Source organism: Glandiceps talaboti, chromosome 8, assembly GCF_964340395.1.
Source record: "Glandiceps talaboti chromosome 8, keGlaTala1.1, whole genome shotgun sequence".
In the NCBI taxonomy this organism is placed as follows: Eukaryota; Metazoa; Hemichordata; class Enteropneusta; family Spengelidae; genus Glandiceps; species Glandiceps talaboti.
Genome location: NC_135556.1, coordinates 16,408,642 through 16,426,148, shown reverse-complemented (window position 1 = coordinate 16,426,148; position 17,507 = coordinate 16,408,642). Strand labels below are relative to the sequence as shown.

General features: G+C 37.8%; 1 protein-coding gene across 1 annotated transcript; it reads right to left on the bottom strand.

Moving 5' to 3' along the window:
- Window positions 1-1,082: 1,082 nt before the first annotated feature.
- LOC144439029 (Na(+)/citrate cotransporter-like) lies at window positions 1,083-16,709 on the bottom strand. Its single transcript, XM_078128271.1, has 13 exons — window positions 16,497-16,709; window positions 14,337-14,602; window positions 13,382-13,505; window positions 12,185-12,252; window positions 11,236-11,430; window positions 10,322-10,441; window positions 9,505-9,615; window positions 8,800-8,904; window positions 8,044-8,174; window positions 7,509-7,627; window positions 6,631-6,792; window positions 6,113-6,250; window positions 1,083-2,162 (listed from the first exon to the last, which is right to left on the bottom strand). Exons 1-13 carry the CDS (start codon window positions 16,605-16,607, stop codon window positions 1,974-1,976), a joined length of 1,839 nt encoding a protein of 612 aa, XP_077984397.1. The 5' UTR covers window positions 16,608-16,709; the 3' UTR covers window positions 1,083-1,973.
- Window positions 16,710-17,507: the final 798 nt, after the last annotated feature.

The window sequence follows — 17,507 nt, the reverse complement described above, 5'->3', positions numbered from 1 at the left end:
AATCTTAATTAGGTACACGTTTGCAAATTATTTCATTTTTATTAGTGACAGGTGATGAAGTTGACACAAAGAAATGAAAAAATAAAAATAAACCGTAACAGTATAAACGCTGAGATGATTTGGTGTTCACTCTACGCATTTCACCCTCAGCGTAGTCTGATAGCTGATCAAGGCCATAACAATGTCTGCAGACATTCTTTGCACACAGACATGCAACACTTCAGGCAAGGGTCACCTTGGCATATATGCCCCAAGGATGTTACTACAATATTGTTGTTATTCATCGTAACTGTGACGTCAAAATAAAGTAATGACAAATACATTTCACAAAAATTAACACGTATTAATGATGATTATGCAGTCACCTGTACCACATTCAATTTATACTGAACTACATTTCTCATTTTGGGTGTTGTGGTAGTCACTTTGTGTGTGTGTGTGTGTGTGTGTGTGTGTGTGTGTGTTGTTGTTGTTGTTGTTGTTGTAAGTCTGTTTGTAGTTACTCATCTCATTTATCACTGCGACATGTGCAATAAATACCATTGACGGGAACCTGTCAAATGTTGACGGTGGTCAGTATATCACATAGAAAGTACCATAGGTGCTAGGGGTGCAGTCAAAGGGAAGGGTTATCAACAAACTTGAAGTGGACGATGTTATCACCAATATATAACAGCTGTTTTCATGTCAACACATAAACGCAAATGAAGAAAGAGACACAGAGTTCCATGTACATGTCATATTCACACATATAATCACACACACACACATACATACATACATACATACATACATACATACATACATACAGCCACAGTGACACACATGATCACATACATACATACATACATACATACATACATACATACATACATACATACATACATACATACATACATACATACATACATACATGCATGCATGCATGCATGCATACACACACACACACACACACACACACACATACACACACACATTTTCTGTCATCATCTGGCAAAACAAGGTAGTTACGGTCCCTGTATTCACCCTTTAAAAAACTTTCTTCTTTTATTTGTCATAAACACAACCATACAACATATATAAACTTGGCTTGTACAAAAGGACTTACAACGTACACACCATGGAAGTAAAGATCACCTGCCTGTAAATGGTGGTTCGCTGTCCGTTATCCGACACTGAATAAAAAGAAATTGTGTCAGATTCTTTATGCCAATTGGCAATTTTAATTAAATTTTGTCTCCGTGGCATTGTCTGTGAATTTTTTTTCTGTAGTTCAAAATCTAGTTATCAATTTGACTTAAAGGTAGGAATGTAAAATCTTGATAATTATAGAACCCTGATTTTGACACTAGATACAACATTATAGAATTCTGTTTTTAGAACTAAAATACAAGCTTACATTTTGGAAGAGTAAACTAACAAATAAAATATGCAAAACGAACAATTCCACACACAAACAGAATACATGTATAAATCTACATATCGATAAATCAACACATGGCATAGACATCACATTGCAATACGTATGAAAGATGTGTTTTATGTTGTTGAAGGTATGATACAAAGGAAACTTCCACAATTACCGAAACTTGTTGTGTTCATTTGAAATTTACCTATTAACTCCATTGGAAAGGCCCACTTAGGTTCGCGACTATAGTCGGAAACGTTGGCTAGTGTGTACTCAATTACTGCAGAAACTTTTATTTATAAATTATGTCGATTTTGTTGTGATAACACTTTGATAGTTTTGGTTCGTGGCAGTAAGTTGTAACCTCATCATCGTGTTGTATATCTCAGACGAAAGGTCTGAGGTTTTATACGTTCTCAATATGATGTGGTCGGTACGTCTTGATCACACGTACTTTAAATGTGTGTCACCATTCGTGTGTTAATGCGGAATCTCACTTTTGAAGATATCTTGACACCAAACGCATACTACAAATGTAACCTAGTGTACATTGGATTTGTTACAATCATGACGGTATGTTGGTTGAAAGTGTGTCGTTGAAATCAACGCACAATGGCAGAGTAGATGGTGCTGCCGTTACCGCGTTCGCCCACGATGGATAGGAATGCAAATCAAACAAGATTACTCCGAGAGAATTGATGGTTAAGTTCACAATAACCAAACTAGCAATGTTCATAAGAATGCCGCTTTTTATCTGAAATATACAAACGTAAAGTAAATAAGACACTTCAGATTATTAGTGAAGTTAGTAGAGCGGAACTGGGTGATAAAATAGCAAGTAAACGGGGATGCTTCCCTGTGTATGATTAGAACTGATTACGAAACGTATCGGAGATGTTAAAGTACCATAAACACTTTCAGATGTTGGCGAATTCGTCACATTTGTTTGTCGCGTGTCGTTCCTAATACTATGTTTTACTGCCCTACTTTCAAACTTACTAAAAAGTATCAAAAATGACAATCAAGTAGAACTCACGACCCTAAACTAACAATAATGAGTGTGTGTGACCATATACAATGTATGTCAGGAGGGGACACGGGACTTGAAAGCGAAATGCATCGTACAATGGGATGACAGATTACTGCCTTGACAACAATGGATGACCTTGCTCATATATATCAGACGGTTCGCTGACATTCCTTTTAGTTGAGAAAACTCGACTTCTATTCAACATGATTCGACCTTGCTCATATATATCAGACGGTTCGCTGACATTCCTTTTAGTTGAGAAAACTCGACTTCTATTCAACATGATTCGGTGAATATTCGGGGTAGCAGATAGAAGCCTGTAAGCGGTCGTTTGTAAATAAGTAGTCTGGTTTTACCACTATCGGTCGGTCATAAAGACGATAAGTTATTGTCTATTGACCATCTTGGAATACAATGACTTACTGTGTATTTACCATACATGATTACAATTACTTATTGTGTTTGGAACATAAATGAAACCAATTATCTTGTGTGTCCTCGACATGACAAATCTGTCATTGTGCACCGACCTTTAGAGCTGTATTTTTTTTTATATAAACAGCTAACCTTACAGAGGGTTATGGTATTATGGTGTCTCTAGAATAGTACATACAGCTATGATTATTAGAATCCCACACCCCAATTGGGCTGAGATGGAACAGGCTCGTTCAGAAAAAATTCCCCAACTCATGTGAGATATTCCAACTCTGTCTGTTGGATTCTTTTTCTCATGTCCCTTTTTTTCTGGTAGGAAAACAAGCTAAAACCAGGTTATTACTTACTGATATATCAACGTCAAGGACGTCTTTACTCTGTGTGTATGTTTTGTGTAAGTCCGCAAAAACATAGTTCCTTCAATTTACATTTATAACAAGACATCGTAATTGAGATCAACATTGTCGTTGTTTGAAAAATTACGAGCACTTCATTGACCTTTATATGACTACTTATGCTACTAGTAATAGACAATGTATTTTATACAGAGTATGACCAACAATTCTATTGTTGTTATAGGAGCTTGGGGCACACGATGGTTCACTTTCAAACAAATTACCATATAATATTACCAATGCATGAATGTTTACAATTAATTCCTATAATTTGTACATGCACATAAAATATCAAGTTTACATTCCATTTCAGAGGTCATCGGGGGGGGGGGGGGATAAAGCAGCAAAACGGCTGTGGCGGCGTGTAGTTGTTGGCAGTTCTCCGGTTGCACTCCATGTAGCCATGTAGCTAGGCCAATTCTTGACGAGAGCAGTGGATATTTTTAAGCAGGACTGGTGGGCAGATGTGTGTTCTAAGGACAAACTGCGTTTATATAGAAATTTTAAATTTTTGTTCCAGTCAGGAGATTACATTATGTTAAAAATGGAAACTAAATTCAGGTGAGCATTGGCTTGCCTTAGAAGTTCTGGTCTCGAACTGGCTGTGGAAAAGGGCCGTGCTTTGGGTATTGATCTCGAAGATCGCACTTGTAAAATATGTATGTCAACAAATATTGAAGATGAATACCATTTTACTCTAGTTTGTCCCCTGTACCAAAATCTCAGACAGAAGTACTTACCAGAATGGTCATATGTAAATCCTACTATTGAAAAGTTTTATTCACTTATGTCGTCAAACAAAGGCCCAGTAATTCTAAACCTAGCTGCGTATGTACACAGAGCAGATGTTTTAAGAAAGGAATTCTGCTAATTTGTTTTCTGTAAACTTCCGTGAGATTATGTAAACTAGTACTGTAAATTTTTTGCGATATGGGCCGGAGGCCTTAAGAAGCAATAAACCATATATACTACATGTAGTGGTACGGGTGGCTGCGATCATTACGGAATCTATTGTGAGCTGGTTTGAACGCGAGTTATTTTTTACCTGAAGCGTTGTCTCTAAGGGTGAACAATCGATATGTTCCGAGGGTTTAAATTCTCTGATCACAACAAAAACATGAGAATCCTACCTAAATGTATTATCTTCGGTGTGGCATAAATGTCAACATTATTAGCCCGTTCACTTTGTTATCGTCTGCTGGAATGTACGTAGTTCCGGTTCTACATTACACGTTATTCTATTCGTCAATCAATACCTACGCCTGCTGACTACGGAACGTAATAAACCAATCAGCAATAGCTTTGCAAAACAAAATTTAACTCGCGCATTGATACAGAGTGTGAGATCGATTTGATCTCACACTGGCTGTCCCACACTCTCAGCTTGCAGGAACGTGAGAATTCCATTTTCTAAATACCCGTATCATACTTATAAAAAATTGAACGATCCGTTTCAGATGTCGGCATTATATTCAATTGTAAAATATTCCCCTCATGGTTCATGATTGTTTAGCAATGACCTGAATCGAATGCACTTTTCACATTTTCACGACTTCTGCAAAGACTTGGTGTTCATAAAACCACAGTCCCTCTATGATAGCGGGACCGCGCTGCGATGAAACTAAGTTAAAAATCCATTAAAAAATCCACCCATATAAATGACAATTGACGACATGGTTGAACGAAATTTATGCGGAGTGTTGCGTTACGAACTGTGCACCCTCTATTTTGTTCCATTTGTGTTAAAAAAGAATTCTCGCACAACAGAAACAACGGTCTGTTGGGTTACACTGTACATGTAAATGGTCCCTGTCTTGTTCACACGATATGTTCACGGTATCAAGAATATATGGCAGCGATCGGGTTCTTACAACTCATTAATTCCGATTCTTTTGGTGGTATTTTCTTTGCCGAGCGGAGCGAAGTTTCTGGTATCAGTTAAGTTTGAGCAGACACAGTAGCTGCAACTGTGTCTCATGTCATGGCCCCTTGAAAAAGGCTCAGAAAATAAGGCGACGTTTTATATATTGAACGCATATGATACGGAGACTACAAATAAGTTTGAGCAGACACAGTAGCTGCAATTGTGTCTCATGTCATCGCCCCTTGAAAAAGGCGCAGAAAATAAGGCGACGTTTTATATATTGAACGCATATGATACGGAGACTATACAGTGTCACGGTGGTATAGAGACTATACAGTGGTATATGTAAAATAATACACAGCAATATTCTATTCACAAAACTCATCCGAATGAAATGATGGATTTTTATAAATATCTGCAGTACATGGCATTCTTTTGGCATATATATTGTGAAGACATCAAACATAGGAGCACATCAGTCGGGACAAAGGTCAATTTACAACGTTACCTCTAATCCTTGCAACGATAGTAGCAGGTTTCATCAAAGCGATTCAACGCAAAAGTTTCGATTTGGGGATAAAATCGTGTTAGGTAATTAAACAGCTGGGTTGGAGCAACTGAGAGGACACTAAGTTATGTCGCCCACTGGAGTTGTAATTTTAAAATTCAGTTGCATGAATTGCATTGAGAAATGCAGTTTAATTTTAGTCGACGATAAATTTATGAAATATTTTTTTGCAAGAAAACTTTTCAGAATTCTAGTTGGCATCATAAGGGTCACTAAGCCCTCCCCCTCCTTATTTCAGTTTGAATTTGCTTTCACACCAAATTAACTTTGACACATTTACCAATATATGATGATGCTTTAGCTTGCTCGTCCTTGGTATACTGCCGAGATTTCCAAATTCCAAATTTGGCAGGTCACTGGATTTAAGAAACTTATCTTTTTCTTGAAAGTTCGACATCGTGATATTACTTACCATATCTAGTACTGTTAGCATGCCATAGGAGAAAGCGATAGCATTTGGTGGCGTTGCTATAGGTAACATAAATGCAAATGAACTGGCTACTGTAGTCGGGATAATGAGATAGTGTGGATTGATGCTTGTACTTTCAGCCTGAAATAGAAGTGAAAAGGAAACACGTGACGATAACTCAGTTATACAAACTGTGCTTTCTGTTTGGCTGAGGTGCAGCTCGCTCAGGGTCTGCACGTTCCCAACAATTAGAAATACAGTGGCATTTAGTTGACGGCAACATTTTTGACACTTTCTTCAATAACGTTATCCGCATTTGCAGGTGAACGTCAGTTACAAGAAGACAAAGATTAACGGTGGTTATAAAATGATTACAGAATTAGGGGACGCATCATGGTGATACGGTTGATATCAATTATGTTAAAACTACTCGTCCCAAAATACCATCAACATAACCAACATCATTTTTTCAAGATTTGTGACAATAGCCGTTGAGGGCGCACACATGTTTCAATCCTTACCATTTTGGCAATAATGGGTAAGAAGACGGCAGCCGTGGCTGTATTGCTGATAAACTCTGTTAGGACTGCAATCAATACAGTACAAACTGCCACCAGGGACCACGCAGGAATTGATGCAAACACTTTGAACTGTTCACCCAGGTAGTCTGAAAGACCAGAGACCTGTAAGGAGAAATAAGCAATTAACGTGAAATTACCCTATAACGTAATTTCTGAGTAGAACAAACTTCGAATTCTCTCGCGGATCTTCTCTGTAGTCTTGTGCAAGACCTCGGGTAGGGCTTCAGAAGGTTGCCGAAGGATGAAAGTATCTTGTGAACGCCAGTCTAGCGCCCCCAGGCTGATGCTAGTAGAAGTGTAGCTATGCCGAGCACCCAGCAACTACGATATGTAACTCCTCTGCTGACGGCCGTTTTTCATTTATCATAGACATATGTGAAAAAAGTACGATGACAGTGATCCTGGCAAAAACAACATCTTCGCTCAGTAATGATACCAATATACATATACATTGTACGTCAACATGAGTTTATAAAAACACTACACTTGAACGAAATCTTGATATTTTAATTTATGCAAGCATATGCATTACAAACAAACTAACAACTACTCAAGACACAAGCAGACACAAGCAGGGTAATTTTCTAAAACAATTTGATCTTGAAAAACTCACTGTATAGCTTATCACTTAGACTGTAAGATCCGTCATGTCGCTCCGCCCTCACCGGCCTCCTAGCTATCTCGAGGATGACCGATGTGTGAGGGCGCCCCGTCACGGCATACCTTACAGCCTACTCATCACTGTGACCGAGCCATTGTGGTTTACTAAAAGGTAGCGAAGAGTAGGAACAAACACTTTTACTGTTTAGTAGACTTACTTCAAAAGCATCAGCAATGGCATAACCAGCTCCCATAAGGAAAATCACTTCCCATCGCATGTTGGACGAAGCTCTCCGCCAATCCAATAGCGTATTTGAGTTTGACGATTTCTCTTTGTCTGACAAAATTGTAAGATAGAGAGAACATGTCACATGGTGCATTGTACTGCGTTGTTTTGCCAAACCAAACCCATCCATCCATCCATCCATCCATCCATCAATCAATCAATCAATCAATCAATCAATCAATCAATCAATCAATCAATCAATCAATCAATCAATCAAATCTACACTTCCATTTAGGGTTGTAAGACCAACATGCACATTCCTTAGTCTAGCATATGGACGCATAATCCGATTTCTTTTTTCTTTAATTATTCACTTTTTTTATGTGTAACCGCTATCACCCACCCAACTGGAAAGTCTGAATGAAATTAAGTCATAAAGAGTCTCCTTAGAACAGAGTATAATCGAAGTGGCGACATAAAAACAAGATATTGATAATCTGCAAGGAAGTGACGATGTTGGAACCAACCTTTAGCTTCACTAATATTTGCCTTCTTTTCACATCGCCAATATCCGAGTCGCAGGAAGTTCGGTCGGCGTGCAGGGATTAGTGAGAGAGAAACAACGACTGCCATTGTAGCAGTAGTACTTGTAACGTACCTAATAACAATATAAAAAATATCATTTACATTATAGGACAAGATCGTTGGTGGCGCTGTATTAATGTTCCCTTCAAAATTACCCATGGCACCATCACCTACAGGATTGTCACCGAATCAATGGAGTATGATATGGTCAATATAAGCGTGTAAGGTCAATTTGACAACGATAAACTCACCAAACTTGACTTAACGGCAGTGTATGTGGGGCTCAAACTTTCAAATTGTTCGTTAAAAGGTTTTTCTTGTTGCATGTTTTGTAAAAAAAAATGAACTTTGCGATTCTCTCTCTGTACGGAAAAAACTACACCATCTAATACTATAAATATAGGTTGTACATATTAGCAAGTCGACATCTTCAATTGAAAAATAAAATATTACCTAAACTATAACAAAATTAATATGGATTTTTTTTACCTAAAAACATACAAAACGTTTGATCTCTGTGAGACATTGAAACAAGTGGAAAATCCATTAAAAATAAGTGACAAGCAAGTTGTAAATATTAATAGGCAAGTTATAAATATTAACTTAAGATCAAAGATTTAACATCGTGTTGAAACAAACATACTATTTCCTTGCCGTATACAAACGACACAATTTTAAACGAAACACTATTGACTAACCTGTGATCAAATAAGGATGCCCAGCCTGGAATAAATCTGGGGTCATAGGTCAACCACAGTACGGATAATACCACAAAATGACCCAACACTACTCCTTCAGCCCAACTGAGAAAGAAAATATACAGGTCTTTTGTTAGCTTCATAAGTATTTGAAAAAAATGTAATGGGCCATGAGATCTGGACGTGACGTGTTATTTAATGCTACGTAACCATGGTTACTAAATTACAAATTGTCTGAATCCGGATATACTTGAGAAACTGGAATAAGTGATATTCCTCCTAGAGATACATAACATGTCACTGTATATACATTGATTATATACAGTTGGGTTTCATCTTGTCGTCTACTCGGGAAGTGTATTTATCGTTCAATTATTCTATGTAATAATATACAGGCCTACAAACGTTTTAGCAACCTTATAAATATTGGAGCTGAAACTCGAAGAGACGAAAATAATGTAAACATGACTTTTACTGGATACACAGTTGGGATTACGATTGTCTCTCAAATTAAATAATTACTGTATGTACAATTGAGTCTCACTGCTAATGAAAGTTGGTTGGTTATGTCGAACATACCGAAAACCATAATGTATTAGTTCTGTCCGGGTATGGGGGGGGGGGGGGGCTTTAAGCAATTTCTTAATTTATTGCAAGAATACTGATAGACCACGTGATGATCAACAGATACCACAAAATATTTACCTCATGCTTCCTAATTCTGCATGCTGTTGTCGTATTATTGATTCAGCTGCTGAAGGAGTGTTGTACTGACGTCGACAAGAGAATTGACACTTGAAGCAATTACTGATCCATCTATACAATCATAAATGAAAATACAGACAAAATGAAAAGAAAGTGATGAAAATCAACGAGTGATAAAGAATTTGCGAGGAGTCGAAACCACATCTTTCATACTATCATTGGTAGGCTAGGATAATTAGTTATACGTCGTAGAGTTTTAGTTATAATCGACATGTTGAGAGTTTATATAACGTCAGATTATGTAGTCTTGGTGTTCAAAGACAATCTTGACAAGTCAAACAGTTCCTCTCAAACTGTAAGCTTCCAAGAGATTTCATCTCGAGTTTGATATCGCGAGAATAGGGAACTGGCAAACCCGCCATGTTGAGTGTTGCATCATGGGAAATGTGATAATAAATACTAATCAATTAGCATTGTAAACAATATTGTTACATTGTTTATAACCAGGAATGATCAATTCATAGTCACCCTGATCTTTGTGGGAGGTTAATTTTATCAGTAGCTCCGGATTTGGTATTACGATAACCACAGGTAATCCCATAGTCCTTTGCGTCTGAGCATGCTCAGTTTGGATTGCAAGTTCCCTATTGAGTATACTAAAATGTACTTTTAAGTTGTGGCATCCTACGGCTAATATAGTTTAATAATGAAACTAACTTCCGTTAAAACATAAATGCTGTCAAATAGAGTTCAAGTTCAACTGCTCATTGACATATGGAATTCCTGTAAATGTTACAATTGTGATAGTATTACTTACTTTAAATCCAGAAACCTCCACTGTAACACTAACCATGCAACCAATAGTATTATCAACTGGTTGGGAAACCCATAGGCAAACCAGGTTCCGAAGTCAATTGTTGCATCATAACCATACATACTAGAAAACAGAACACCGGTAATTTGTGAAACCTCCATACTTTGAAAAGGGGGGCTAATGACCTACATAGAAATGATATGATTGTAGCGAATGTTCCAAAACTGACAGACATATATTACTGATCATTACTGGTAATGTTGTTATATTTTTGTTGTCATTAACTTATGAACACCATTCAAGCATTATACATGTATTTCAATGATCCGCTTGTCATTTACACTTACAACGTGACATCGTTGCAGTACATATGGATTGCGAAATATGGTGATGGGTGTGGTGGTGGTGGTGCGTGCTCTGCTCGGTACTCGGTACCTTTGACTTACGGAGCGCAACCCACAACCATGGTTGTATTTTACTCTAGCAGTCTACAGTGCCAGTCATTTTATCAAATCACTCTACCCAATGACCATGATATACAGTAATGTGACAAATGCAACTTGACACTTGGCCCATAATGCGATGCCGTTTGTTTCCGAATAGCTGCAGTTGTTGGCCAAGATTTGAATCACGTCTATACCAAAGTCAATCGAGCTGTATAATTTGGTACCTGGTAGGATAGAGGTTGTTGTGTGAAGGATTTAATCGTATGCACTTACAGAGGCTGCAACGGATTGTGTGTGTTGATAAAATATATAAAGACCGTTGTGCCGATATAAGTCCGTACCAGGGTAATATTATTGTAAAGTGTTCGGAGCATAGTTTGAGAAAGCGCTACCCAGAAACTCGTACTAACGTGAGTAGATGTTTGGACTGGCGGGAAAACATTATCGTCACTGTCGTCAAAAACTACCCACCTTTCTAATTGGCCAGTCATCACGATATTAGACGATGTGCCATACAATGTAGCAGTACCACCGATGTTAGCAGAGTAGGCAATACAAAGTACTAGTCCTTTACAGAGTCTTTGGTAACTTTTATCCGATATGTCGTCATCACTCTCCTCGCTAGTTATGGTCTCTGCAACGGATTCTTTAGGACTGTCGATATTCCTGTCATGTATCAAAACAAGTTGCATCATCAGACATAAATACACAAATATCTAATACGTAATAGACACGATTTATGACGTCGTTGAATCCACCAAGTTCCACGTACCCTAAACAAGTTGCATCATCAGACAGAAGTACACATATATCTAATACGTAATAGACACGATTTATGACGTCGTTGAATCCACAAAGTTCCGCGTACCCTAAACAAGTTGCATCATCAGACAGAAGTATACACAAATATCTAATACGTAATAGACATGATTTATGACGTCGTATCCACCAAGTTCCACGTACCCTAAACAAGTTGCATCATCAGACAGAAGTACACAAATATCTAATACGTATTAGACACGATTTATGACGTCGTTGAATCTACTAAGTTCCAGTACCCTAAACAAGTTGCATCATCAGACAGAAGTACACAAATATCTAATACGGCACGATTTATGACGTCGTTGAATCCACCAAGTTCCACGTACCCTAAACAAGTTGCATCATCAGACAGAAGTACACAAATATCTAATACGTAATAGACACGACTTATGACGTCGTTGAATCCACCAAGTTCCACGTACTCTAAACGAGTTATTGTTTGGGCCTTTGGCCTTATTGTTCTGATTAATTGATTGATTGATTGATTGATTGATTGATTGATTGATTGATTGATTGATTGGTCGATTGATTGATTAATTGATTGATTGATTGAATTGTGCATTGACAAATAAAAGACTTTCATATTATTTGTTCTTACAATTCGATTTCTTCGCTTTCCTTTTTCAGAAGTTCGCCTTCGACTGTTGTACTAGTTGAGCTTGTTTCCTGTGATTTCGCCATAAAAATGAGACACAAACAACAGAATTATAAATCAAATAATGCAATTATAAAATTCAAACAACAATTCCATTACATTACACACTTATCATCTTTGAAGGCAAGGTTCGAGACCTCCTTACGCCAAATGGATTTATGGCTCGCATAATGTACGTAAATCACTTTACATTCTAAACATTCTTCCATTTTTTATATTTCAGCGACGGTAAACAAAGGTGGGTTACTGCTGAATGTTGGCAGAGAATTGTGTTTAAACTATAATCAATCAAAAGAATTCAACTACCACAAAACAAAGAATTATTATCTTTAAAGCAACTTCATATACCTGAATGGCTACACACGATAAGACCATAGGTCCCGGACAAATCCCTGAAATCGCAGTTGTCTTGGAAAATTTGTTCTGCTACTTTTAAAGCTAAAACAGGAATGCAGCTTTTCGCCAGAAGACTATACATAACATCTACAGATCATTTTGCAAGTTTATGTTGTTGTTTTACTTAAATAACTATACTTTTACTGTTGAAAACTACAAATGTCGACATCAGATAGTGGACAAACGAAAAATGTTACAAACCGGGAAAGTAAACAAATGAATTTGATTATTAACACTTGGCACATCATGTTGGAACAGAATTACACACCATAGTTTGATAAGAACAGTTTCATTGCCTGTGTACATGAAATGCCAGGAGAACTCGAAATTTGTTTGTGAACATGAACTACTATGTAAAGTGGCCATGAAACTGTTCTTATCAAATGATAGAATGTAATGTCGGAGTCCAACGAAGTTGTTTACTTTCCCTGTTTGGAACAGGTTCTGTTCGTCCATGGTCTCATGTTGGCAGTTGTATAGAAAGCTGAATGAACGTAAACAAAACTCCCTCTTCAATAACAGGTCTGCTGTGCTGTGCTATTAAAGCAGTCACGTAAAAGTGTTCTTGTCTAGCGAGTAAAACAACAACCTAAACTTCTCAAATGACCAGGGTTGGTCATAAAATGTATTATGTTGAGTAGTCTTCTGGCGAACACTCTCAGGCTGCTTTAGCTGCTGTATCAAATTCCCTATTTTAAAGTCCTGAAAACTATAGAGTGAACAATGCAAACACAATATACCAACCTTTCTCTTGTCATCAATTTCTTTCAATATAGCGATCACCAAAGGAACCATCATTGCCGTTACTACAGAGTTACTCATCCACATCGCAAGAAAGCTTGTCACACACATCAAACCAAACATTAACCTAGCAAAATAATAAAGGATTGATTTAGGAACTTAACAAACCCAGAAAAAAACAAGGTTTACTTATTGTCAAAAAGTAGTTGTCCGATTAGTGAAATTGATCAACTGTCGGGCTTTATTGTTATTTATCACTTGTCTACCATTTTTTGCTTGTCGATGAGCAAGTGTAACGATTTGAAATATTGTATTTCGAAATTTGGGTTTAACTTTAAATTCGATAATTTTGGCAATCTAGGTTAAAGTTTGGTCACTCTTTGTACACAAGAAGCCAACAATAATTTAGTATGAACAAACAAAACGTTCTTAGAATGTAATATTTATGATCAATAACTCAGTATGTCAAGTACCATATGTCAATAGTTTTCTCGAAGTAGTTGATAAACCTTGATCAGATACATTCACACACGTCCAGCCATTGTATTACTAATCAAGCCATCAATACACACTGCAATGATATAGTAGTCCTTCAAAAGCAAGGTCGGTCGCTATAAATTGCCAACCAACGAGTTAACAAATCAGTCAGTCAGTCAGTCAGTCAGTCAGTCAGTCAGTCTGCCTGCTTGCCTGTCTGTCTGTCACAGTCCATAGACCCTCCACCAACGTTGGTGGGGGGTCTATGCACTGTCATAGTTCTCTGTGATATAGCAACTTCACGAGCACCTGTGGGATATAGTGGCGATCAAAGAAGGCAGGATTTAAGCATTGGGGTGTTAGCAATCAAATTTGAGTCTTTGCCAGCATTGGGGCATTAAGTGATTTACATGTAATGCGAGACAAACGCTGCTAAGACTGTTTGTTTACCATTCCAAAAGCCTGTCTTTTCCGTACTTACCACCGATGACTCGATGCCGTGTGTAGTAGAATCCTGAGTGCAAATCTACGATGAATGTTCCAATGCTCCATAGCATCTGCCACGAAGAAGGCCCCGATCATAGTCATTATGATGTCTTTCATATAATTAGCACATACTTGGCTGGAGTGCATAACACCCAATAATGGGAAGAGTAATACAGGTAGAAGTGCAGTGACAGCCATTGGCAGAACATCCGTCATCCAGTATATAGCGATAATCAGTACTGCATATGCACATGATGCGGCCTCCATGGATAAAAATGTCATAAAGTAGATATTTAAAAAACAAAGTAATGTCAAAGTCTAACACGAGTACAGCGGCATTTTTTTAAAGCCCTACCTGGTTTGTGGTTAAAGCACAGCAGGGATTAAATCCTTACTTCAGGTATGCTAAAACACACAACAGTGAACTCAAACGTGACAATTGTTGGGAGATAATTGCATAGTCTTATTCAGATAGACGTTATATCGTGAGAGAGAGAGAGAGAGAGAGAGAGAGAGAGAGAGAGAGAGAGAGAGAGAGAGAGAGAGAGAGAGAGAGAGAGAGAGAGAGAGAGAGAGAGAGAGAGAGAGAGAGAGAGAGAGAGAGAGAGAGAGAGAGAGAGAGAGAGAGAGAGAGAGAGAGAGACTCAGAGACTCAGAGATAGTCTGATAGATAGACTCCGACTTTCACGCTTTTGCCAACTTCAGACGACTAATTCAGGTTGGTCTTTACGTCCACGCACGTAAAATTTATGTTATTTCATTGCGTAACTTGACGGTCGGACTAATCTACTTCTTAGTTTTCTGATATGGTTGGCGAGGTAGAATTTCAAAACCAGCTGAGATCTTTTGATGAGTAATTTATTTTAGTAGCATTGGGGACCTTTCTGCACCGTCTATAATAATCCATAGTTTTTCAGTAAAACACAGATCACATATTTTCATCTCAATTGTACATAATCCACGGATAGATGGATAGATAGTAGATAGATAGATAGATAGATAGATAGATAGATAGATAGATAGATAGATAGATAGATAGATAGATAGATATATAATCAGATAGATAGTCAGATAGATAAATAGATAGATATATAGATAGATAGTCAGATATATATAGATAGATATATAGATAGATAGTCAGATAGATAGATATATAAATAGATATATAAATAGATAGATAGATAGTCAGATAGATATATATATAGTCAGATAGATATATAGATAGATAGATAGATAGATATATAAATAGATATATAGATAGTCAGATAGATATATATATAGTCAGATAGATAGATAGATATATAGACAGATAGTCAGATAGATAGATATATAGATACTCGTGTTCTTTCATTCTTAATGTGTGTGTGTATACACACACACACACACACATACACATACAAAACTATTACGCTCTGCCTCTGTGGTATAGAGCACTGTCTCAGCAGATTGATACTCACCGAGTTATATATATATATATATATAACTCGGTGAGTATCAATCTGCTAAGACAGTGCTCTATACCGCAGTGGCAGAGCGTAATAGTTTTGGTAGTACTGGAACTCTTTCTTGGGTGTAACTCCAGAGTTACACCCAAGAAAGAGTTCCAGTACTACCAAAACTATATATATATATACACACAAACACACATAGGCTATATAGTGCGAGTTGAGGTTATGATACGAGTTCATGCATGATTGTAATACAGTATTGTTTCTTTGTATTGTCTTCACATTACTGGCTATTCATGCTATTCATCTGACCTAGTGACGTCACAACACGTTAAATAATTCACCCCGCCCCATGCGCATGCATACCATAAGCACGTGAGTGCACTCATGTCCAATCTTTCTGATTCCCCTTTCTCCATTCTATTTCCTAACCCCAACCCCCTAATCCTTATTTACATCGTAACCACCAAACCGTGGTAATGTAACACATGGTGAATATTACAACTGTACTAACAGACACGGTAAACAGGCATGTGTTCATGTCTCACACCTCGCAAGTGCGTATATTATAAGCTTACAGGTGGCGATGGTTGATCATTGAGTGCTATTGTGCATCATATGCATACGCTTACATAGAGAGTGTGCTATGGTAGGTCTATTTAAGCATTCATCTTTCGGATCTTGCTGAAACCACGAGTTAAACCTACCTGATTGCCGATAACGACAAGCAGTGGACAAAGCAGTGTCGGCGTTAACACCAATATCAGGAGTTTTCGATTGTTCCATAGCGGACGCAATACCCCCTTACAGGACACCATGATGGACAGAAACCGTGTGAATTCGTCGGTGTATGTACTTAAGGTGATGCTGTAAACGTATCGCGAAAGGCAGGTCACATGGCGAATACAGTAGAGAACGTATGGCTCGTTGAGTTACACGCTTTATGATCGACTGCTTCAAACAGCTGGCATCTCAAGGCCGAGGGTGATATATATATATAGGTGGTGTTCAGTTACTTACTAGGGGAGGTCGTATTTAAGCGATCCTTTTGAGAGTCGCGAAGAGTCTCGACAACCCGTTTGCCCCAGTACTGAAACGCTTGCAAACCAGTCGTTTTCCTTATTTGAGGCTGCTCAGAAACACGTGGACTCTTGGCAAAATACATGTATATTCAATAAGTGGCAAAACATGTCGTCGCTTGTTTATATTAATTGTTTTTACATATATACATTGATACGTCATTGACATGTATTACAAAGGCTTTTAAATAAGTCAGCTACAATTACTAGTATGTCAATATGTACCTGTACGTACAGTTCACTGTTTTTACTATACACTATAGACCCTGGAACCCGTGTTGGAACCCGGGCTATCACACCCGAGCGCCCTGAAGTTGAACAATGGGTTTAAAACGAAAAATTGACCCCCTCGTCTGACTCGACTAGCATTATGCCGTCTTTCTGACTCCTGTTACCCATAGATGTACACTATACATTTCGAATTGTAGCGTTGAGTGTTACCCGTATCTTATGAGAGAAAACATTCACGTCCATACACAGTTATAATTTTAATAGTTTCGATCCATCCATCGACCCTCCTCCTGTTTACGTTGAATGTTCCCTAAGTGAAGGTACATAACCATTACTGGTCATGTCATATGTAAATTAGGGTGAACAATATAAATCCTTTTCTGGGTCAATCATCTGGCTTATCGCCGC

What these genes read in the sequence shown, in the direction of transcription:
- LOC144439029 (XM_078128271.1), bottom strand. Translation starts at nt 16,607, where the DNA reads ATGGTGTCCTGTAAGGGGGTATTGCGTCCGCTATGGAACAATCGAAAA. An exon ending in ACGGCATCGAGTCATCGGTG is followed by an intron (nt 13,506 to 14,336) that starts GTAAGTACGGAA and finishes TTATTTTGCTAG; the next exon opens with GTTAATGTTTGGTTTGATGT. An exon ending in TGCTAACAGTACTAGATATG is followed by an intron (nt 2,163 to 6,112) that starts GTAAGTAATATC and finishes TGTATATTTCAG; the next exon opens with ATAAAAAGCGGCATTCTTAT.